Source organism: Heliangelus exortis, chromosome Z (genome assembly GCF_036169615.1).
Source record: "Heliangelus exortis chromosome Z, bHelExo1.hap1, whole genome shotgun sequence".
NCBI lineage: Eukaryota > Metazoa > Chordata > Aves > Apodiformes > Trochilidae > Heliangelus > Heliangelus exortis.
Genome location: NC_092454.1, coordinates 23104447 through 23128965, shown reverse-complemented (window position 1 = coordinate 23128965; position 24519 = coordinate 23104447). Strand labels below are relative to the sequence as shown.

The 24519-nt window shown below is 36.3% G+C and overlaps 1 protein-coding gene across 1 annotated transcript in view; it reads left to right on the top strand.

Moving 5' to 3' along the window:
* The window catches only part of FBN2 (fibrillin 2), a 144385-nt gene extending 120500 nt beyond the window's left edge, over nucleotides 1–23885 (top strand). Inside the window, exons 46-64 of the mRNA XM_071731664.1 lie at nucleotides 1371–1499; nucleotides 1819–1938; nucleotides 4881–5006; nucleotides 5235–5387; nucleotides 5898–5963; nucleotides 6627–6752; nucleotides 6859–6978; nucleotides 8289–8411; nucleotides 8836–8967; nucleotides 9886–10011; nucleotides 11504–11710; nucleotides 12404–12529; nucleotides 13326–13448; nucleotides 13600–13716; nucleotides 14350–14478; nucleotides 16049–16168; nucleotides 18709–18940; nucleotides 19610–19769; nucleotides 21976–23885. Coding sequence (XP_071587765.1) covers nucleotides 1371–1499; nucleotides 1819–1938; nucleotides 4881–5006; nucleotides 5235–5387; nucleotides 5898–5963; nucleotides 6627–6752; nucleotides 6859–6978; nucleotides 8289–8411; nucleotides 8836–8967; nucleotides 9886–10011; nucleotides 11504–11710; nucleotides 12404–12529; nucleotides 13326–13448; nucleotides 13600–13716; nucleotides 14350–14478; nucleotides 16049–16168; nucleotides 18709–18940; nucleotides 19610–19769; nucleotides 21976–22347 — 2807 coding nt within the window. The 3' untranslated portion in view covers nucleotides 22348–23885. The remainder of the gene's footprint in view (nucleotides 1–1370; nucleotides 1500–1818; nucleotides 1939–4880; nucleotides 5007–5234; nucleotides 5388–5897; nucleotides 5964–6626; nucleotides 6753–6858; nucleotides 6979–8288; nucleotides 8412–8835; nucleotides 8968–9885; nucleotides 10012–11503; nucleotides 11711–12403; nucleotides 12530–13325; nucleotides 13449–13599; nucleotides 13717–14349; nucleotides 14479–16048; nucleotides 16169–18708; nucleotides 18941–19609; nucleotides 19770–21975) is intronic.
* Nucleotides 23886–24519: the final 634 nt, after the last annotated feature.

Below are 24519 nucleotides of genomic sequence, written 5' to 3'. Positions count from 1 at the left end.
TCCTATTTCTTCTTCCCTAAAGCACAGAACACAAGAATATCTGATGTCTTGGGACAATCTAAGTTCCTGGATACTTGTGCTAAATCAGCTAAAAATTTCCTGGGCTGAAGAACAGGCTCATAAGTCTCTGGAGATCCTCTCCTTTGAGCAGAGTATAAGCCAAAAGAGAGGAAGGCTTTATGTTCCTTCCTGCAACAGAAGGAAGGCAGAACAAAGCCTACTGGTCTCTTTCTTGTTCAGGAGAGAACTAAATCGTCTCAAATATGTATTTTAAATCCTCCCCTTGTCGAGAAAAGAGAAAATTAAAATCATGTTCAAGTAAGAAGAGTCTGCTGCCAAAGAATGAGACTATTTGACAAAGTGGTTTTTTTTTCCCCCTTGGCAGAATAGCTGCCAATCTACTGCCAGGAACATCCAGCACCTCTGCTTCAGCCTGTGCCTTCAGGGAGCCCAAGCTGACTCAGAGACTTGGACTTTTGTTTGCACTCCTCTTGACAACTTGGAGAGCCTCAAGGCTTTCTTCCAAATCATCCCAGTCATTCAAAGGCAATTTAGTCCATCACAGTAAAATACTTTAGAGGTACTTCTCTGCTTGTACAGCTCTAACCCAGAAGAAATCTATGATGGAGTAAATGATGGAGTAAATTACTGGCTGAAGCAGAAGGTACATCTTTTCTTAGGAGCTGGTACTTCATGCTTCTTAATATTAGAACCTCTTCAGTAAAGCTGATGTTAGTCTTCATCATTCAAATTCAAGTATTGTAAAACAGTGAAGTGCTTGTTTTTCTTACACCATGATGCTTATACAGTCTTCCTTTCATTTATTCTGACACTTTCTCATCTGCAATTTTCCTTACTCAGTGCTCCTTTTATTCTGCATTAGTAAGGTGTCTACATTATTCAAGTAACTCTGCAAACTAGCAAGCATTTTCTGACCTCACTTTCTGACCTGTTATGAAAATCATCGTGTGGAAAGAAAATGGTAGATTCCACAAACTGAAAATGACAAGGCAGGTTTTAAAATGAAACTTGAGCACATATTAATGCAGGTAAAATCCAGAACACTCCATGTAACGTTTTCTTTTCTGTGTCTGGAGTTAGTATTGTATAGTCACATTGTATAGCAGTAATTGAATGTCTGCAGATGCAGAAGCTGAGGTAATGTGACAAGTTTGAAAATTATACATACCTATTAAAAAAAAGAATGTTTTTTAAATAGACCATATACTTGAGTGAGAATTAGTAGCTGGCAGTTTTTCCCTTACTCCTACGGGATTTGCCTCTTACACGGAAATTTATATTGCAACCAGAGTGTGTCGGGAAGAGCTTCTGGGATTTTAGATTGTTGTGTGTGTTTTTTTCTCTTACAGATATTGATGAATGCAGTTCCTTATCTGGTCAGGTGTGCAGAAATGGACAGTGTTTCAATGAAATTGGTTCCTTCAAATGTTTGTGTAATGAAGGATATGAACTTACTCTAGATATCAAGAATTGCATTGGTACGTATGATGCCATGTGGAGATGTTAAAACACTGATATGTTAAGGTAACCAAACTATTAGCTTCCATCTAGAGGATAGCACCACATTCTGAGTATGTAAGTATATATATAAAAAAACATGCAAAATTACAGTGACTTTAGTGAAATACGGTGGCAGTAACTGTGTTATGGAATAGTTGTTGACCTTCAAGTGTTTAGATGCTTTAGAAAAAGAAAATTAGAAGAGAATCCTACTGTCTTTTCCATGAATAAGCCTGTTTTGTTACCTTAATAATGACATGATTCTAAACATTTCTTGATTCCATCTGCTCTCCAAAGATACTAATGAGTGTGTGGCACTACCTGGTTCATGCTCTCCTGGTACTTGTCAAAATTTGGAAGGATCATTTAGATGCATCTGTCCGCCAGGATACGAAGTAAAGAGTGAAAGTTGTATTGGTAAGGCAAGTTGTGATTCTTGCTTCTGAATAATTTAAAAATTAAAGTATGTATCTGGTTCTCATTTGGGGTAAAGTAGTTGTACACCCTAATATTTGTAAACATTGCCTAACTTTCAGGAACAGGTTTTAAAAATGGAAAACAATATATTTTGCATTGTCATTTTACAGTTTATGCATTAACTTCTTCATTAATAAAAAAATGCTTAATTTGTTAAAAAATCAGTATTTTATCTATTAACTTTTTTTTTTTTTTCTATCATTCATAAAACTAACAACCTGTGTACTGGATTTGTATAATGATTACAAACAGGTAATCTATACATGTACATTATATATGTACATTATATATGTACATTGTATATGTACATATACCTGTATGTATACATCTGTACATTGTCAATCTGTACATGAACTAAGCCTCTGGTTTTAAAATTGGGTTTTAAAATATCGATAAAATTATGGAGTTTATGGGAACAATTGTTTAAATTGGTTTCTACTAACAAGTATGTTCTGCTTTTGTGTTTTCTAAAAAGTCTCTCAAGTACTGAGATTCACAGGACGAAGATGATGGTACAACAGTCCTTTCATCAGTTTGTGTGTTACTGTCTGGTCGTATGCCCTGCTTTGTATTTTCCTTGTCCTTCATTGTATTTTCTCTGCTTCAAAGTTCTCTCATCCTTTCATTTCATGCCACCATGGATATCAGTTTGCTCTCCAACTTCATGGTTTCTTTTGGCAGCCACTGTTTCCTTATTAGCAGTCATGTTTGAGATGAACTTGAATCACCTGCAGCTCTAAAATCATGAATTTGAAATGAAAGCTTTTGGTTTATGGAGCATCAATGTTTATGGTCACTTAAGTATCCTGACAGAATCTCTTTGATTTTTTTACACCATCACTGACTGCCAGATTTTTTTCCCAAGCTGAGTAAAAGAGACTTCATTTCATTCTTTTTCTTCATTCTGCCATATGTCCAGAAAATTTGCAGCTAAGGGTCCTAGAAGACGCCTAGATAATCACAAGTGATTGTACTAATACTTTGGTTAATATTATGGTATCTGTTGCAGTGCGCATTCCCCATTACTTTCTATTCATCTTATATGCAGATAGCTATGTAAGAATTCATTACTTCTGCCTGTGATGTGAAGGTTGGCAACAGCTAACTTAATTTTTAAGATCAGGGTGATTATATGTGGGGGAAACCAAAATAGATGAGAGCCACTGAAAAGTTCTCATTTTTTGCATACCTATTTAATGTATTTCTTTCCATTTCGGGGAAGGAAGGGCAAAGAACTTGTTTACAGTGTGGCTAGTACCTGTTCATCATGGTCACAAAAAGTTCTTCCACTAGTCCCAAACCATTCATTACAGTAATAATCAGTACTTAAAAGATCAGTGTTTCCACGCCATTAATGCTGCTGAATTGCTAAGTTTTGTATATCAGCAACTGCCGCACTAACTAGAAAATTAATTACCTTTTTTCACTGAAATAAGATGACTTCAAATGCTTCACATAATAAGAGCCTGTCTATGGGAAACTACTGCAGAGTTTGGTCATCTGCCAGATCATTCTACAGTCGTCCATATGTACCTACTCTATAACTAATATATATACTACTTATATGTACATATATATACCTAATATACTGGTTTGTCCAATATACCTTATAAGAACTCCTGAAAATGTGATTTGATGTAATATTTTTCAGAAGTAAATTCACAAAATCTACCACTGAGAAAATACAAGTGGATTGATGGAATAAGTCACACAGAAATAAAGTCTGTATTTCCATTGCTTCCTTGTCTGCTAGATGCGTGTCAGTTTTCTAAGATTCAGTATAGCAGAGAGTCCAACAACTATCAGGAAAAATGGTACTACAAATATCTGACTCAGTATTCATGAGGCTTACTTTTATGGTGAATATCTGTTCCTGCCTCCACTTCGGTTAAGATCAATGTTGATATTACTGTAGACCACTTACAAAGCCATAGGTCTCTATGATTTTCCTTTTAATGTCCTTTACTGAAAAACTCACATGGGCTGTACTGCAGATACAGCTTTGAAGATTATTAAGATACACTCCAGAATTTATTAAATTATAAGTACCTTCAAAAAATTACTTTAGTAAGGAGGTTTATATCTTCTGTCAGCATTTGTACAATAGAATAAATTAAAATACAGTTTCAAATAATTGATGTGAAAAATTAATGGTCTGTTAATCTATTAGTTTTCTTACTCTGTCTGTTGTCTATATAGATACAGGATATGCAGCCTGTATCTATAGTATACTGCAGATTATATTTGATCTGCAGTATTTTACAGGCACCTGATGTTTATATTAAGGATTCTCTTACTTTGATTAAAGTTTTAAATAATTATAAAAATATCTTCATTTTTAAAAATTTAAATCTCACACCTAGATAGGCATGGCAATTTATTCTAAATTATGCAGTTGAATAAGAAAAAAAATAAATAGCAAATCAAGAGTGGTTGTAGAAAAATGGTAAATATAAATCCAAATATATAAACTCTACTAATAACAAGCTACAGTTTCAGCTCAAGAATCAGTCATCATGAAAAAAAACCCCACCTTTGATTTCAAAGAACTCCTAACATACATGTTTTTAAAATTTCATCTTTGAATGTTTTATGTTTACGGGAAAATATTTGTCTTACAAAAATTTATCTTCTCCTCTGTTTTAATCTGGAAACATTTATTTAAGTTTATATTATAAATGTGACAAAGAGCAGAGAATTATATTTGCAGAAGAAATTGGTATGCCTTCCAATGAGATGCTCTAGAGACAGTGGAACCTTGAGGCTGCTTTATCTCTTGGAGGAACACCTTATGCTGAAGTTAAATAAATATGCAATCTTTCTTAACCAAGGAATTCACAGACAATGGGGATACAGTGAACCTTTTCTCCTTTAATTTATAGATATTAATGAGTGTAAGGAGGACCCCAACATCTGTCTGTTTGGCTCCTGTACAAACACTCTGGGAGGCTTCCTGTGCATCTGTCCTACAGGTTTTGTGTTGTCTGATAATGGTCGGAGATGTTTTGGTAAGTTAATGATTAAGGAATTTATTAACTTACTCTAACTGATACTCTGTAAAATGAGTAAAAAGGGACCTCTGCAGATCCCTTCCAAACTGTGTCCTTATGAGGGTTAGATAGTGCTTTCAAAATAGCATGAAAATTACAGGCCCAACATTATTACTTCCAAGGCTAGATAGACATCAGCTAGCCAGGTAGGAGGTGCTATCTCCACATAACTATTTTCTGTTTTAGATACTCGCCAGAGCTTCTGTTTTACTAACTTTGAGAATGGGAAATGCTCAGTGCCCAAGGCTTTCAACACCACAAAGGCAAAGTGTTGCTGCAGTAAAATGCCAGGAGAAGGATGGGGTGATCCATGTGAACTCTGTCCAAAGGAAGAAGAAGGTACACAAGAAGATTTAAAATAAAGCCTTTTTATGTGGGAAAAGTGCATTTGTGTTGTACCTTTTTGATCATTTGAAGGAGAGATCTTTTTGGCATTTTCCTAACAGCCTTTTCTAGAACCATTTTATAAATAAATAAAAGGAACAAAATTAAATAGAAAACACCACATAAAAAGAGAAATATGGAATAATTCTTTTTGCTCTAGAAAAATGAACTACTAGCCCCCACCTGTAGATCTAGCCTGCGTTAGGCAAAAGAGAAGAGTGAAATGGGGCAGTACCAAGAATCCCTGAAGTAATTAAGAGTTTTCTTGATTTTTGCCAAATACAGAAAACACACAGAAGTTCAAGAAGTTCTAGTGCTGCTTCTCCAGCATAGAGACAGTTTTACTTTTGCATCTGGCAAGACTGCATGATAATAACACTAATTTTGAAAAATGTGATATAGAAGATCTTTGGATGGGTTTAATCATCTGCCATAGTTCTGCCTCTCACTAACACACCTCTACAGTTGCTTTTCAGGACCTGTGTCCATATGGCCATGGAACTATTCCTGGAATTGATGATGCACGTGAAGGTAGGTATTCTTGCTCCTGATAATTAAAAAAAAAAAAAAAAAAAAAAAAAGAAAAATTATTGAAAAGTAGATTTGGATATTATAGTATGTGACGGTTTACTCCTCACACCCCCAGGTGACAAGAGGCTGACCTTTAATAAATGTGTGGACCATTATGAAAAGATAGTTAAAAGATCACTTTTGAATTGCATTCCTAGAGACAGTCACGGAATTGTTTGCATTGGAAGGGACCTTAATGATGGTCTAGTTCCAATCCCGTTGCCCTGTGCAGGGACACCTGCCAGTAGACCCAGTGATTTAAAGCCCCATCCAACCTGACTTTGAACACGCTTAAGGAGGGTGCATCTATAACATCCCCAGGCAATCTGTTCCAGCATCTCACCACCCTCATAGTGAAAAATTTCTTCGAATACCTTATCTAAATCTACCCTCCTCCAGTTTAAAGCCATCACTACATGCCTTTGTAAAAATTCCCTCCTCAGCTTTCCTGTAGGCTCCCTTCAGGTACTGGAAGGCTGCTGTAAGGTATCCCTGGAGCCTTCTCTTCTCCAGGTTGAACAATGCCAACTTTCCCAGTCTGTAGCTGCTTAGTTTGTTTAAAATGCTTTTTAAAGACCTAATCTAGAAATACATCAGCTAAGTGATTGTTAATATGCCTTTTAGATGTCAATGAATGCCTTGAAAGCCCAGGGATTTGCTCAAATGGTCATTGCATCAATACTGATGGATCGTTCCGCTGTGAGTGCCCCATGGGATACAACTTAGATTACACTGGAATACATTGCATCGGTGTGTCCATATTTTGTAAATTATAAGAATCATGACACTTGAATTTAAAACATGATCTGAATGTTAGTCCAGTTCTCTTCAGTTTGCTTTTATTCATTACATACAGATACTGATGAATGTTCGATTGGCAACCCATGTGGAAATGGTACATGCACTAACATGATAGGCAGTTTTGAGTGCAACTGTCATGAAGGATTTGAGCCAGGCCCAATGATGAATTGTGAAGGTAACTTGTCCTCTCTATTTTTCTCTTTAGCTTTTGTCCAGTTTTCAGTATTCAAATTACTTTAGTAACCACTCCTTTGGTGCTGTAATAACTAGGAGGAAAAAACAGTTTCTCTGCTTGAAATACGTCCTTGAAGCAGAAGTCTTGAAATTATTTATGTAGTAATTTTAGTTTATAAGAGGGTTTCCCTAACTTCATATTATGGTATGTTTACAGTATTCAGCTATTTGTTGGAAAGCTGGCGAAGGAGGGTCAGGAAAGCCTAATTGTTGTTCCTCTCAAAACCCTCATAAACCATGGCAAAAATGCCTGAATTTGCAGAGCAATTTTCATATCTGAGGCGGAATAGTTATGACCTGACACACTCATCACAGTTAAAAAGACAAGTGAGTTATACTGAATGTAATGCTGAAGTAAGATCACTGGTCCATCTAGTCCATTATTTCATCACTCATAATTTAAATTCTAATTCCACATGAAAGCATGACTAACAGCTTTCAGCAATTTTCTCCTCTAATGCAAGAGCTGCGTACATAAGGAAAATATGATGTAAATCATGGGATACATCCCTGCAAAGCGATTGTAGTATTTAGTTATGGATTTGTTATACAAGATTCTTCAGTACAGTCTTGAACCTGCTGATACCATCCGTCTCCACAGCTTGTTGTGGCAGCAAGATCTAGAATGTCACTACAGTCACTACTTAAGGAATTGTTTTCATTCATATGTTTTAAACTAACCCCCTGTTAGTATCACCAAGTACCTCTTATTTTTCATAGTGTGGGAACTGTGTACAACCATTATACTCTCATGAGATGCTCATATGGATGCTTCTTAAAAATTTTGTATTTTATGAATCATAATTCATTTGCTTTCTGAAGCAAGAATTCATTTTTATTAGAGTTGGGGAAAAAGCTGAAATCTCTCATCACAGAAAAATACTTTAAAAATTGTTATATAATAAAAATCTAAATAGGCTTGTCCCAGCTCATTAGAAGCTCAGGTAGTTCCATAGTTATTACACCAGCATTTTTAAGCAGAGCTTTGTTCAATTTTCTCTGGCGATTCAAAACCAAATGTTTAGGTCTTTGAAGAACTAAAACTAAGATTCTGAAACAAAAAATAAGAGCCAACATATACAAACCCCACAATTCATGGTTTGAATTACTACATCCCTGATGCTTTTTAGCTAAAAGAGAAGCACAGGTATAAGAAAACCTTCCTGGTGATTGTTTGAAATATAGTGGAGAATGATTATTTTGCTCCTTTCTATTCAGATATAAATGATTACTTTGCTCCTTTCTGTTCAGATATAAATGAATGTGCTCAGAATCCCTTACTGTGTGCTTTTCGTTGTATCAACACTTACGGTTTCTATGAATGCACTTGTCCAGTTGGCTATGAACTAAGAGAAGACCGAAAGATGTGCAAAGGTAATGACTGATGTATGAATTTCTCACCAACTTCTGTCACCCTAGAATGGCCAAAGCATAATCCAAGTATTTCTGTGCATCTTGCATTCTTCCTTACAGTAGAATGTAGCAAATAGCCCAGAAGATGAAGATTTACTCATTCAGAGTTCATGTAAGACCAGTTTCTAGTGTTTTTGTTACCAAGTGTACTGGATGGGGATTGGAAAGCCAAGAAGGTAACAGTGGTGAAGTTAATCTCTAAAATGACAAGGTGATACTGCTTACAAAGATTAAACCACTGCAGTTAACCATAGTTCTCAATTTTTTCATCAGTGCTTGTTAGTTAGGGAAGTCTGTGTGTCCTTATTCTTTGGAAAGTGCTAGTTTTCTTCAATAACTGAAGCAACTGAAAGCAGTTCAAACACAATATATACATCTTTTTCAGATCTAGATGAATGTGCTGAAGGTCTCCATGACTGTGAATCAAGAGGCATGATGTGCAAAAATTTGATTGGTACTTTTATGTGCATTTGTCCTCCTGGAATGACCCGGAGATTTGATGGAGAAGGCTGCACAGGTATATGCATATAATGAACTAGAAAGTATCAATTCATAAATGCATTTTAAATAGTTCATTATGCACAGCATCTTAAACTTTCTTTTTTATTTCAAGGTTTGACTCTTACCCGAAAGTAGTTCTAAAATAAGTATTTCAGAAGACAGAATCTAGTTTAATTTCTTTTGTTGTACAACAAAACTAAAAAGTTTTTCAGACACTTGTTAGATTTTAAAAATTAAGTTTACAAACAAAAGAGACTTCATTTAAGTATCACAAATAAAAAGTTATATTTGCTTTTACATCGTACTGTTTATAAGTAATGCCATAGTTCCTTGAAGAAATAAAATTTCAAAATTCTGAAACAAATACAAGCCATGTAGAGCAAAAGATGTGAAAACTGCCTTAGTTCAAAATAATGTAAGTAAGTAAACAGCTTTTTTTTTTTCCTGAGGTTTTATTTTATGAATTTATAGTTGTGTAATTGTTTACAGAATATGCCATTACCTTTGGAAGAAAACTAAAGTTGTAAAGTTGCAGGGAAATGACGTGCAGACTGAAATGTGACTGATTGCAAAAGAGCTCATATATTTTCAGAGACTCTTGGTGATAACAAAGTAGAAATTTATTATTCAAATCATGTATGTATTCCAGTTTTATTCAAATATCACTAGCTAGCTAAAAGTTTTGCCTGAAGCTGCTCTGTTTCTTGTTACAAGTATTAAGGAACATACAAGGATTAAAGCTCTCATCCTAGGATGCAGTACATAAGGAATGGGATAGGATACCATTAGTAGCAAAGTTCTTTCCAGACTCAATCAATTTTTTTCTACTAGCAAATATTTTGGAAATGTTATGCAGATTAATGAGTGCCTTCTATGACTCTTCTGTTTTCTTGTAACGATTTACTTAATTTTTTTTTAATATATTTTTGTAAAGATGAAAATGAATGCCGCACCAAGCAAGGTATCTGTGAAAATGGCCATTGCTTGAACATTATTGGGAGTTACCGATGTGAATGTAATGAAGGATTCCTTTCAAGTCCATCAGGTGTTGAGTGTCTTGGTAAATGCCTCTTTTGTATACATTTCATCTTACATTAAAAGTGTGAAGTATGCAGTGTAAATTAGTCACCTGAATACCTAACAGCTCTTATATCTAGAGAAATTAAACAATGATAAGTTAAACAAGACATCATAGTAAATAATTGTGAGAATGAGGAGCATCTGGAGAATGTCAGCAAAGTCCAGCCATCAGGGGCCTCATGTAGAAGTGTCTAAGTTTCATAGGACATAAATATGGTGCTGAGCTGCACTACCCAGACAAATTACAGGTATTTTTAAAAAGGAAGCGGAATTTACATAGCTTAGATAGATCAAAACTGGCATGGAGAGCAAAATTAATTGTAAAACTACAAAAGCACTATAGAACTAATTGTTCCGTTTTTAGAAATCAAAGGGAAATTCAAAATCTCATTTTTTCATGAGCAGTGTTCAAGTGTCAATACTTCAAAGTGTTTTACAATACTGAAGCGGTATGAGTACTTATTAGTATTCTTGCACAAAAAATACTCATAGATTATCTTATGTAAGTACTGTAAGACCAACTTTGTGTAACTTGCTGTGAGTAGTGTGCTACCTGCATGGCAAAGCAATACACTGTAAGTGCAGGGTATTTCCTAAGGGTTAAGACCAGATGGGAAGAGGATGATGCAATCTGTTAACTCCAGCCAGTCATTAATGCCAAGGAAATACCTTGCTTGGAGATCATTATTGTTTTCTTATATTCAATATATGATTTTCCTATTATTTTTCTGAAAAGTACACTTTGTGTTAGTTTGCTTATTGCTGCTTTTCCTTTAGGTTTTCCTGGGTCAGAAATGACAACGAAAAATGAGTGTGGAAGAAAAAAAAAAGTGTTTATTCAGCATTAAAACACAAACATTAATTCTTAGATCATAATACTTTAAATATTTTGTGCAAGTTTTTATATTCTTTTCACAGAATCACAGAATTATCAGAGTTGAAAGGCACCTCTAGAGATCATCTAGTCCAACTGTCCTACTAAAGCAGTATCACCTAGAGCACATTACACAGGACTGCATCCAGGATTTTGTCATTTTAACCACACCAGGATAATGAAACATTCTGCTTTGTCCAGTAAAATAAAGAAATAAAACAAAATTCTAACAATAATTCAAATGCAAGTGAAACATAGGCAGCTAAAGTGGAAGTTCAGTTTGGTCCACAGATTACTAACAAGCAATCTCACCAGATATGCCCCAGGGCACAACCTTTCTAAAAGGAAAACTGACATCCAACTCATGCAATTACTGAACCTTAGGGATGCCTAGAATACACTTGGAATGGCTGCAGTTTGCCAGAAGACACAATGAATCTGAAAGACTAAATCAAAATAGACTTCACAAAAATGGCTTGCTGATGATCTTCCACCAGTGCTTGTGTATGTGGTCAAAGAAAAATGAATGCATCAGATGCTTAGTGGATCAGGTGTTTATCTCCTCCTCTTCCCTGATTTCTCTACATCTTTCTTACAGATAATCGCCAAGGGTTTTGCTTTGCTGAAGTTTTACAGACCATGTGTCAGATGGCTTCAAGCAGCCGGAATCTTGTCACTAAATCTGAGTGCTGCTGTGATGGAGGCCGGGGCTGGGGTAACCAGTGTGAGCTCTGTCCCCTTCCTGGAACCACTCAATATAAGAAACTCTGTCCACATGGACCAGGCTATACTACAGATGGCAGAGGTATTTGCAGGGATGAAAGGAGGCGGAAAGCAGGAAAGGGATATGATCACATATTTAAGAAAATGCAGTGTTCTCTTTGAAGTTCCTTGAAGAATTTCCTGCAAAACAACAGATTTTGATTTTTCAAAAGCCTGAGAGTGCAGATATTAAAAACACCTTTAAATAGCAGCTGCAGCCAGAATACTCACAGCTGTGCATAATTTTCAGAGTTGCAATCCAAAACAGAAGGTACCAGCCAATAAATAAAAGCTAGAAATTATTCCGAAGCTTTTGGATGCTGAGAAGTTGCATACTTGGCAAAGGCAACAACACTTGTTCTAACAACAGTGTCACTTAAATAATTTGCAGTTATTGTTTCCATAGAGAAAGCAGAAGGTAATAGCCCTTTTTTAATTGTGGTGAAAAATGTTTTTACATCATCTAACAGGTCAAAGGAAAATTCACTTTTATGGCTTTTGTATTTTGAATTAACAAAACTGGAACCAGATTACCCAATGAAATAGGAGAGAGGTTTCGATACAAAACACAGTAATAAAAGTTGGAAGGGTGTCCGAATTTTAACTGACATCCATTTTTGAAGAGAAATAAAGGGTAAGGTTTCTATCAGAAAAACAAAAGCATGTGTAAAAATGGAGGAGAAGGAAAAAAGTTAAATTTAGAACTGAGATGATATATTTACTGTTTTGTGTACAGATATTGATGAATGTAAGGTCATGCCAAACCTATGTAGAAACGGACAGTGTATTAACACTATGGGATCCTTCCGATGCTTTTGCAAAGTTGGCTATACCACTGATATAAGCGGCACATCTTGTATGGGTAAGATTGAATATCTTAATGCCCAGTTATTTCTTTAGTTGGCACATAGTGATGTATCAGTTTCTCTAAACCTTTCCAGCAAAGCAGGTTTTTTTGTCTTTGTCTCTTTTTTCTCTTTTCTATCCTAATCTCTAAGGAAGGATATAAGGAAAAAATTCTTCACTGAAAGGGCACTTTCATTTTTCACTTCCATGGGGACATGGAACAGGTTGCCCAGGGAAGTGGTTGATCCACCATCCTGGGAGGTATTTTTAAAAAGTAGATCATGGGTTAGTGGTGGACTTGGCAGTGCTAGGTTAATATTTGGATTTGATGATCTTAAAAATTTGATGATCTTTCTAACTAAGACAATTCCATTTTTCTATCTTTTCATAATATGCATTTCTATTTTTGTCTCTAATTTGGGGAAATGAAGAAAAAATGTTAACTGGCAATATTCCCATTTTGAATGACAAACCAACTCACTACTTCACAGTCTGCATTTTCTTACTTTCCTGTTCATTACCACATATAAGTATACCATAGTATGCCCAAAAATAAATACTTAGTCCTTAGATAAAAATATTAATGCCACCATCTGTAGTATATTACTCTTTCAAGACACTCAGTTTGTCACTGTAGTGGCAATTCTACAGAAACATACTCATATAGAAAGAAATGCAAACTCTGAACAAATGTAAATTGTTCTTTTTCTACAAATATTTTTCTCCTAATTATGGTGTGCTTTAGAAAACTCTCTTCAAAGACAGACAGAGAGATCAGTACTGAAGATGCTCAATGGTTTCTCTCTCTTTAGATCTTGATGAGTGCTCCCAGTCTCCTAAACCTTGCAATTTTATCTGCAAGAACTCAGAAGGAAGCTATCAGTGCTCATGTCCTCGTGGCTACATTCTTCAAGAAGATGCAAAGACATGTAAAGGTAAAGAAAGTTATATGCTGTAACTTTTAATTTAGTTTCACCTTGTCTTAAAAAGAAATAGTTCTGAACTGTGATGTTTTCATCAAGTTGGGCAAAATGTACTTCTTTTTTTGTTGACTTTTCTTAACACAACAACATCTGTTAATTTCAGATCTTGATGAATGTCAAACCAAACAACACAATTGTCAGTTTCTCTGTGTCAACACCCTTGGAGGCTTCACATGCAAATGTCCACCTGGTTTTACACAACATCACACGGCTTGCATTGGTAAGAAAAACATTAGTTTTCTTGCATTGTTTTTTCTGTAAGAACAACATTCTTGTTTCTCATTTATTTATTTTGCTCTGTATAAACAGTGATAATGCAGAGTAGTAATGTCAGCAGACCAGAAACAGATTTTGAAAAGCAACAATTATAGCTAGAGAAGAATCGTTTTCACATTTTGTATTTTCTTGTTTAGTGAACAGTCATACATATTTAATGCATGTTATTATTTTCCATGTTTAACCACATGGAGACAACAGGTAAAGTATTAAAATCTGATTTAAAATGTAGTTAAGTAAAAAAGACTGCATTTTCTTTTTTAAATGGATTAATATATCTTTCGATCTAAGCTTAAGTATGAATCTTTCCACTGAAACTATTTTATAGAGAAGTATTTTTTCACTGTCAACAATTGCACTTATAACTTAATTACAACTTACACTTCCAATTTATCAATTACTCATAGCTGTGCATGAGTCATCAAGGCATCAGACATTTAAACATGATAAGCTACATTTCCAGAATAAACTATTGTACCTCTGGGGATTTCAAACACTTTAAAAAAGTTATATGAATAAGGCTAAAATCTTAGCCCAAGTTATACCAACCTTTTTATTTGTCCTCTGCATTTTTAAGATAACAATGAATGTGGTTCTCAGCCACTGCTTTGTGGTTCAAAAGGAATTTGCCAAAACACCCCTGGAAGTTTTACCTGTGAATGTCAAAGGGGATTTTCTCTGGATTCTACTGGATTAAATTGTGAAGGTAACCACTGAAGGTCAAATCTTTTTATGATGCAAATCCTTTCTTCTGTTTCTAGGGAATCCTGTGATGTTGAAGATAAATCAGAGCACCAGGCATAGTAAAATTAAACACCAAAAAGAAATAGGAATGTATCTGAGTGATTTTAAGCAGAATTGTATATAAGAATATACTGCCTGAGTAACTTTTATACGAGTAAGAAGTGTGACTTCTTAGCTGAACTTGAACTCCTGCTTTCAAGCTGCTGTTTTGAATTCTCTTCGGTTTATGTTTCTAAATCTACTTGTTATTTTTAATTTTAATTTGCATATAGTCTGAGCAGAATCTCTCTACAATTTTTGTTCGAGTTAATTGTAAGTATCCAAGGGTATTCAAGGTTAGAGTCTAAATCCCATACTTTAAGTCTTCTACCACAGAGATACACATTGGAAAGGATAATTCACTAGAGTTAAAATACAAATGATACGGTGAGGTTTCACCTCTCTCTGTTGGCCCAAAGCAGAGCTCCAGTCTTGAAATGCATATTTGAGAGCTCCAGTTGCTTCTGGAGCCTCTGATAGGCCTCCGATAATGAGCAAAGAAGAAATTACTAGTCAGTACTAGGCTATCTGACTGCTGAGAATTAGAAATACAGAGGTATACAAACAATAAATTACAACATCTCAAAATGTCTCAATACAACATTTAAAACAAATTGTAGACTAACAATGCAGAATTTATACATTATCTTGTCAGAAAACTTTGTTGTCCTAAAACAGGTACATCCTAATTATATACTTTAGCCAGCATCTACAAAGCAAAACACTGTTACGCATACCAAAGTATTCACAAGGTCCATACACAACTACTACTCAGAACTGCCATGTATGCCTTTACTGATAAAATGACACCTTTCAGTTCCTGGCATGATTGTCTTCTCCACCTCAGGCTTTGGGTCATTAAAATTTCATTAAACAGAGAGGACAGCTAAAGTGTAACTTAGAATCTGTGATATCATGCATGTGTTTTTATTTTCCACTAGAACTGCACACAGTACTTGACACATTAGGTGCTTACAATCTATGTATTTCTAACAGAAAACACTTTTTCAGATGACTGCAGTTTTTATTATTTATTTATTTTTGCGGCTTTCTTCTTTATTTACATATACATCAAGAGTCTTCTTATATCCAAATCTCATATATATTCCTCATACTTGAACACTTCTATATGTTCCAGGAAACTAAAAGCTTAGTCCTACATAGCTGTTCTGAAAATTGAAAGAAAAAAGCATTCAGATTCTAAATACAACATCAAAGCAACATCACGTAGAATTTCCAGGAATGTGGGTTTTTCTCCAAATCAGAGTAATGCTCAAAAGTTCCAGACAGATTATTGTAGACAGAAAGATGACAAAACCTGTTGAATTTCAGGCTTCTGAAATGACCAGCATAAATAGTGCATCCATCTTACAGCAGTATGCCTCCATCATAAATACTGCTTTTTCAATTATTATTATCAGAGAGAGTAATGTATTTGGCGGTGTACATAATTATGTGTTATTTCATGCTCTACTTCTCTCCTGATTGTAAAGATGTGGATGAATGTGATGGAAACCATAGGTGCCAACATGGCTGTCAAAACATCCTTGGTGGATACAGATGTGGATGCCCACAAGGATACATTCAGCATTACCAGTGGAACCAATGTGTTGGTAAGGAAACACACAGCATAGGTGTCAGGGTTTAACAGTGGGCCAGCAATTAACAGATGCTCCCTATCAATCCCCCTCCCTGATAAAGAAAGGAGAGAGAATAAGGGAGAGAGACTTATGGGTTGGAAACTAGACTATATGGTTTTAGTGAAGCAGTAATGATAAAAGCAAAATTATTAAATACATACAAATATACTGAAAAAATGATACCACATTACTCCCCTCTTTCCCCCAATAACTCTCATGTCACCACCGAGGCTGCAGAGCAGCCCTGGGAAAGTCCAGGCTGGACTCCTGGAGTCAGCAGCAGTCAGGAGCTGAAGGCAGGAACACACAGATTCAGGCTGACACAGACTGGGACCCACAGGCAGAGGAACGGGTGGAATCCTCCAAGGATGCCAAAGCAAACAGGGACAGGAGAAGAAGGGCAAAGGTGAAAAGCTGAAGGAAGGAAGAAGGAAGGAAGGGGTTTTACCCTCGTGATCCCTCAAATTTATACCGAGTATGACATGGTCATTCCCTGTACTGCATTTGGTCAATTTTGGACCTCCTTGTTTGTTCCTCCCTAAAGGAGGGTTGCAGGTGTGACCTCTCTTTACTCCCTCTCTCTTTCTGGAGCATGAGATCTCCCTCAGAACTGAGCAGTGGCCTTAGTTCTGCATACCATTCTCTAGCCACAACTATAAACATGGAGTGTTATCTGTCCTAGAAGCAGAGACTGACAGAGAATCTTCCTGTTAATTTCAGTAAGTACAGCTGCTTATGAGAGACTTATCTGAAAGCAAAATTACAGGACAGAAAATTAGCTCTGTCCAGGCCCAAACCAGGACAACAGGATACATACAAATAGCAAAGGTATCATAGTGTTTATAGTAACAGCTACTAGGTGAGGACAGGAATGCAAAGGACAAGAGGTATGAAGACACAAATCTTTTTTCCCCACTCTTTCCCTCCTTCCATACACTTATTACTCTGAATATAAATCAATGAAATAACAACAAAAAAAACACATTCATCCCCTTGAAACTAGGTGTTACACGGACTTTTCTTAATAAGGCCTAAGCTCTGACTCCCTTCTCTCAGAAAAATCTGTATCTCTATAAGGTGGAAAGATGTGTGTTAAATACCTGAAAGCATCAGTGTAAATATCTCTACTGGGAAAAAAAACCCAACCAAACAAAACCCAAAAAACTGCACATTTCATCAGTAAAAATCTCTCATTGTCATTAGCAATTTGATGATACTACGGTATAGCACCTACAGTGAAAGGTGAGAAAAAAATATCAACATAAGCATTGTTTTCCTATTTCCAAAATACTCTAAGACAAACATTAGTTCTTTGCACAGAGAATTTGAACAAACTAATAAGCTTAGCAGTTTTATTGTAGGTTTAACTCATTCAATTCAGCCTTTCTTTTTTGTGTTTCATGAACTAAGCCAATTCCCATATCAACTGAAGTACAGGGATTTTCTTTTTAATAAAACCAGACACACAAACAGCCCCATCCTGTACCGTTCACAAGGCACATGATAACGTACTTACCTTTTCAAGTTTGCTTTCGTGGTTGTCTACCAATGTTGCCATATTCAGGGTGGCTATGAGCACTGCCATAGTCATCTCACTGTCCCGATCCTAGACATATGCATTAATATATTATACCCATTTTACATTAAGCTACATACCAGACAATTTTTCTGAAGTCCCAACCACCATCATCACGCCTTACTTAATATTCCTTAATGTCAAAGAAAGTAAAGGATTGGGGTGGAAGTGAGAGGAACAAACAGTTCCCACAAAACTCCACACCAGCTACAGTCCCTGAATATTATAGATAATCCTCAAAAGAATGAGTTTCCTATTTACTGCAGGCAAGAATGAGAAAGCATGCACTGATGGTACTGGAGAAGAAAACACCTACAGGGAAACAGTACCTTGGTAAAATCAAAAGCAACACGTGCCAACTGTACAAATTCCATACCAGCTACTTTCCTCATTTTTTGCAGTGTAGCCTGGAACTAAATCAGTCATGCTGACTGAAGGAGTCATCTTCTCTGTATATTAATTCAGCTCAAGAGGGTGAAGACCATACTTCATTCTCTTTTTCTTTTTCATTGGCTATTTAGATGCCTTTCCCCTCGTAGAGCGTGCATGTTTCCTTTGCAAGTATGTGCTAACTTTTCCCCATCGCTAAGTGCCAAGGAACACTATCACAGTTGGAGTGTGAATGGAGTTCCAGCTCATTTCTCTGGTGTGGATGTTGCATGGTAGGAGCATTGGTAGGACTCCTGCCAGGAGGAGGAGGAACCGTAAGCAAAACAGGAGAGATACCTTGAAGCAAGAGGGAGAACTGAGTCAATATAGTTTAAGAATAAGTCTCCTAAGATACCTTTACAGTCCAGCTATATTTGTTTGGGACCTTTACCAATGTACTTTTTCTCCAGAAACCAAGTCTCTACGGGGTAATGATTTGTTAGCTACATTGTGCTTGCCTGATGTCTATCAGATTAGAAGATACAATATTCTTTTGTTTGCTTACCAGATGAAAATGAATGCTCTAATCCAAACACATGTGGCTCTGCTTTTTGCTACAACACCCTTGGAAGTTACAAGTGCGCCTGCCCATCTGGATTTTCATATGACCAGTTCTCCAGTGCATGCCATGATGTGAATGAGTGTTCTTCTGCCAAGAACCCCTGCAGTTATGGTTGTTCCAACACTGAAGGTGGTTATCTTTGTGGCTGTCCACCTGGCTATTATAGAGTTGGACAAGGGTGAGTATCCGCACAGAGCCATTCATCAAAGACACATTCAGAAGACTGTACAAAAGCTGGACCCTAGTCAGACTGAAAGCAGAGATGCAAATGAAAAACAGGCTACTCAGTCATCCTTTCTACTCTCTTTATACACTGTGTCCATAAAGTAGAAGGAGAGACATGTCTTTACATGCAGCATGACACTCGTTTAAATCTAGTATATAAGACACACTAAAAAACAGTTCTGCTTTCTCTCCCTGTATCACCACAAAAACTGCTTCACAAACCTGCTCAATGGGGACTTGTGGTGTAAGGGTAGGTAAACCATCTGTACTGAGATAATTGAGGGTTTTCAGCCACACTGATCAATGCAGAACAAGCATTGTTCTGACACCTGAAAATGGTGGCATTCTTTAGTTCCAAAGTTTAGGACAGGCTGGTTTTATTTTCTTTCTTTGTAAAATTTATAAACAAAAATTTTAAAAGCTGCATGCCTTCACTCAGTGGTTGTATTTCGCTCAGTATGCCATGCTGGGTTGAAGAAAATTAATGCATAGACCTCCTGCTGTGGGAAGGGAAAGGAAAGGGATACAGGCACTGAAGTACTGGTTACATACACTTACTTGCAATTTAACAGGGGAGTTCAAAAGAATGCAAGTAGCTAAACCAGATGCTTTTATTCAACAGCCACTGTGTCTCAGGGATGGGATTTAACAGAGGTCAGTACCTGCCACTGGATGGAGATGCTGATGAAGAGAATGCTTTGTCCCCTGAAGCATGTTATGAATGCAAACTCAATGGCTATTCCAAAAAAGACAGCAGGAAGAAGAGAAGTGCTAATGCCACTGTATGTACCAGGATGAATAAGCCCTATAATGTATATTGGAGTATTTTCAGAGATACTTTACCCAGCACTACAGTAAATGGAGGGAATTTTTTAACAGCCACATTCAATAGCAAAAATTTTTTTCCCTGCCTCAGTTGTTTTGGGTTCTACTGGCAAGAATGCTATGACAGTCACAAAGACATCAATGACTATGAATGGATGACGTTTTTAAAGAATCTTTCAAAGTGTGAAATGTGGTCTGGTTCCTCAAAATATAATCACGGGAAATAGTTTTCTTATAATAACAGACAGCTAAGAAAGCAGTCATATCTGCAATCTGTTCTGCTGTCAGGAGGAGAGTGGACAGCATGTTTTGGTCTGGAAGAGCTAACTAGATGTTCTTGCAGTTGAGCTTAGTCTAAGAGTCTCTCTTATGGTTGATTGAAACTGTGGGATTCTAGAGTCCATGACCTTACTGAAACTTAAATCCAATATTTGCAGAACTGCTGAGAATATTAGAGAATTACACTTCAGACTTAATATTTTTCTTACTGCACTTTGTGGGCTTCTAAAAATAAGCTATAGGATGTTCATAATAGGACAGCCCCGCTATTTACACCTTTAAGATGGTGGGGGGTTGTTTGGGTTTTTTTGTTTGTTTCTTTTTCAAAAAATTAGGAGAGTGTACCTGTATTTAAATTACCTGCTTTATCTGTAAAGTAAAATGTTGTGCTGTAGCATCATCTGTGGTCTTGAAATCTGCAGTAATGGGGAACTGACTCAATTTATACGTCAGGGGACACAGATTTTCCTTCAGTAGCAGAAGAGCTGTCTAACACAAACTAGCAAAATCCTTCACTAAAATGGTAAGGAGGTCTAGCCACACTATTTACATTGTAAGAATGGAGAAACAAGTCTCCTTTCCAAAAGGGAACAGACATAAACAATTCTGAAGCTCCAGCCTTAGTACACACTACTTTGCATGATGCCATCAAACCCAGTTCTTGAACTAGCATAGTAACTGAAGAAGCCAGTTATTACTGTAATTTCTGCTTTAAAGCATATAGTGTTGGTACTGAAAATCTAAATGTTTGATTCCCACACACACATCTATGCTTGCCACAAACAACCCTTTTCCCTCACCACCACCACTCATCTGGATTCCAGGATGAATTCTGTGGTCAGCCCACTGTAGAAATACATGGAAGTTTTGAAAATAAATTTTTATATTGCATAATTAATTTCATACCTTGTTCATAAGTTTTATCTCTTTCTTCTATTTTTTTTAAATAGCATTAACCTTTTCAGTTTCTCAGTCTGGAACTACCTGAGTAGTAAAAGTGAAAGGTTCCCCACCCATAAAGTTACATGAAAAAAACCCAAAACACCTCATCACTGATGGCAAAAAAAGATCTTGACATGCAAGTTAGGTACCTCACTTAGTATCATGTTTCCTAAGGAAGACCACAACCTATATGTTTTTGTAGAAGCACTTTCAAAAGCTGTTGCTTATTAGATGGTTCTCGTAGGAATGCACTCATTCCTCCTGCCCTAAGTCTGTTCTCAGCCTCACCTCTGGACAGATTCACACCTGCAGCTTAACGATACTGAAGGTCAAACTAAAAAGAACACATGACTGATTTGGACCTTTTTCTACATGCCATTCTGTGGTCCAAATAAGATGTAAGTCAACAATGTGACATGCAAGTCCTTTCTGTAGAAGACTAGCAATACAGTGGTTCTCTCCTTACTTCAGTTACACTACCAAATGTTGACCCTCCTTGCTTCTAGAAGCCCCAGGATTAAAAGTTTTACCAGAAGTTTCAGGTAAATCCCATACAGTGCCATGGTGTGTGTTTCAGTAATCTTTCTCACTTAAAATGGTCATAAGGACAAGACCATGCCTTACTTACTGTCTTTGCTGCAGTAGTAAATATGGGTCTTTTCTTACATGAACTTTTCACAAGCATGAAATTAAACAGATGCTGAAATCTGATCTCTCTCTGTAGACCTGATTCTGTAACTTTAATTATCCTATAAAGCCTGTGTGAGAAACCTTTAAGATTTACAGAGTGTGTTATATGGAATCAGGCCATAGAATCAAGGATTTACTATTGTTTCACAGAAATTTTGACAAATGTAGAACCTGTTAATAGTATTCTTCTCTCAGTGCAAGTGAGTATCTGTTTCTTTCCTGCTCTAAACATTCTTTCCTCCTTTACTTCAGATGGAGCAAATTAGCTTGGGAAGTCTAGACATGGATAGTCCTTTAAAGATGAGAGTCAGCATTTCCAGGATTGACAACAAGAAGCACATCCTAGAACTCATGCCAGCCACTGAGCCCCTTACCAACCATGTGCGTTACATCATTTCATATGGTAATGATGATGGCATCTTTCAAATCCATCAGAGGGATGGACTGAGTTATTTGCACACTGTTAAGAAGTCAGTGCCTGGAACTCATACACTGGAAATCACTAGCATTCCTCTGTATAAGAAAAAGGACATAAAGAAACTGAAAGACAGCAATGAGGACAACTACCCTGTAGGAGAGATCGGGGAAGCTCTCAGAATGAGGTTATGGTTAGACCTCTACTAGCCACCCTTCAGGCTGAGTCCAGTTCCTCAGTCACTGTTATTCACCTGTCTACCCACACAACCATATCTGCTTTCCAAAGGCTTTGAAACAGTCTGTGACTTCTGGGGGAGGCAGGAGGAAAGACTTACTTCCTTTCATCCTGCCAAGACTGCAGAACTACCCTTGCAAGACAGTAACTTAAATTCTGCCACTGCCAACACTTTGATTACAATCATGGTTACTGTGTCTTTTATACAACCTCAATTTAAAGTATATTAAAAAGCTAAAGTTCAAGAAGTCATCATATGGCACTAAATGGCACAAAAAAATGAGCAGTCTGTAACACTTTGGGTATTTTGCTATAGTGCCTAATGAAAAAAATATAGAAGCTTATTTATTTTTAATGCAGTAATATATGGAGAAAATAGAAAATTATGTAAACAAAAAGGGAAACTTGCTTGGTTTTCTTTAGATTTATAAATTCGAAATACAGCATTTTAGAGGTACTTTCTTAATACAAAAAAATAGATTTGAAAGATGTTTCCTTTTGTATTTGGGCCAATCATCTGGATAGTATATAAGTAATTTTTAAATGTATCAGAGCTGAAAGCACTGTATTACATCTTCTGGATATTATGAAGTACTCTTGCAAAACCTTTAGTATTCAAAAAAGAAAAAAAATGAGTAAAAGAGTCTTCGACAAGAATTACAGTATCAGTCTCTGCAGAGATCATATTTCACAGCAGGTCAATAGAATTACATTCTCAATCAGCCACATAAAATAATGGAAGAAGTGGCACAACCACTGTAGCAAAATACCTTGACTGCTTTTGATACCATTAGAATTGCAGAACCAAACTGTACTGTACTTCCAATAACCTCAAGGAACCACACATGCAACCACACCTCATTCTCTACAAATTTACATTACTTTAGGCAGCTGAAGAAAATGTCTCTCTAAAGGGAACGTGTAATGTTTTATACTGTTTGGTGCTGTCTTGAATTAACGGTGCATTTACTAGAAACTAGGAGCTGTATCAGGACTGCCATATGAGCAAATAAGTGATGCAGCACAGACAAGGAAAATGTGTATTTGAAATCCACTTGTTAGAAGTTTCATTAATACCGTAGTTACACACCATATGCCTCATTTTATCATAGCTTATTTTGTAAGAAGGGTGTTGGTACAATGAGTTGACATTTAGTTTACTTTAGTGTTTTTTTTAAATGTTGCACCAATATATGTTAAGCATGCATCTCAATGGTTCTTTTATCAACAGCTGGCATTTGTAACTAGTCTGTAGAAGAATCTCATGTGCAAATAGCTGAAGCATACGCTGACTCCAGAATCGATCCAGCTGCATATTGATGCTGACCAAAGATATATGTTTATACTCAGTGACTCTTACTTTCTGTTGTTGACTTTGGGGATTTTGAAAAGAAAAAGAAACTTTGTACATTTTTTGTTAAATACTTGTGAGTAAAAAAGTTTTGTTTGAAGATTTGTATTAGTAAGACAACACTTTTCTTGCAATAAAGCTATTTTGGGTTTTTTTCTTTGACTTGTCTCTGCTCTTTACACAGATTAAGCATGTAATTGTAAATCTGAAGGATTTTGGAACAGAAAAATGAGTTGATAGAGTGCAAACCCTTCACCACATTTGAGGTTACACAGCATTTGCTTACTTAGTTACTCTGTCATGACAAAGCTCAAACATGAATTAAACAGTCTTTACAAAGGTAAAACTGCCTCAGCTCTCAGAATCTGTCATACATTACATTCAGCTTTGCAGAAGCCCTTGCTTATCAGAAATAAGTTTGAAAAAAAAAAAACCCATACATTTAAGAGAGTAAAACCTGTATCCTACCTGAGTAGCAAAGATGTGGTAAGACAATAAAGGTACTTTTGCTTGCTGGTGTTCCCTTCTGTGAATGTTCTTCATCAGGTACACAGTCAAACCCAGCAGTGCAAAAAAGATTTTTAAGTAAGCAAAGTTTGCACAAAGACCTCATTGCATAAGCTAGACTCCATTCAGAGTTTAAAAAGTGGTTGTTTTCAAAATAATACCCAATACCAGCTCTATGTTTTTGTCACAGTGATAATAGCCAGAGAAAAGGAAATTGGACATGTTGAGTGAAGCACTGAATTCTGTCCCAGCAGAAGTAGCCCTCTATATTCTGTTGTTGTTCTTT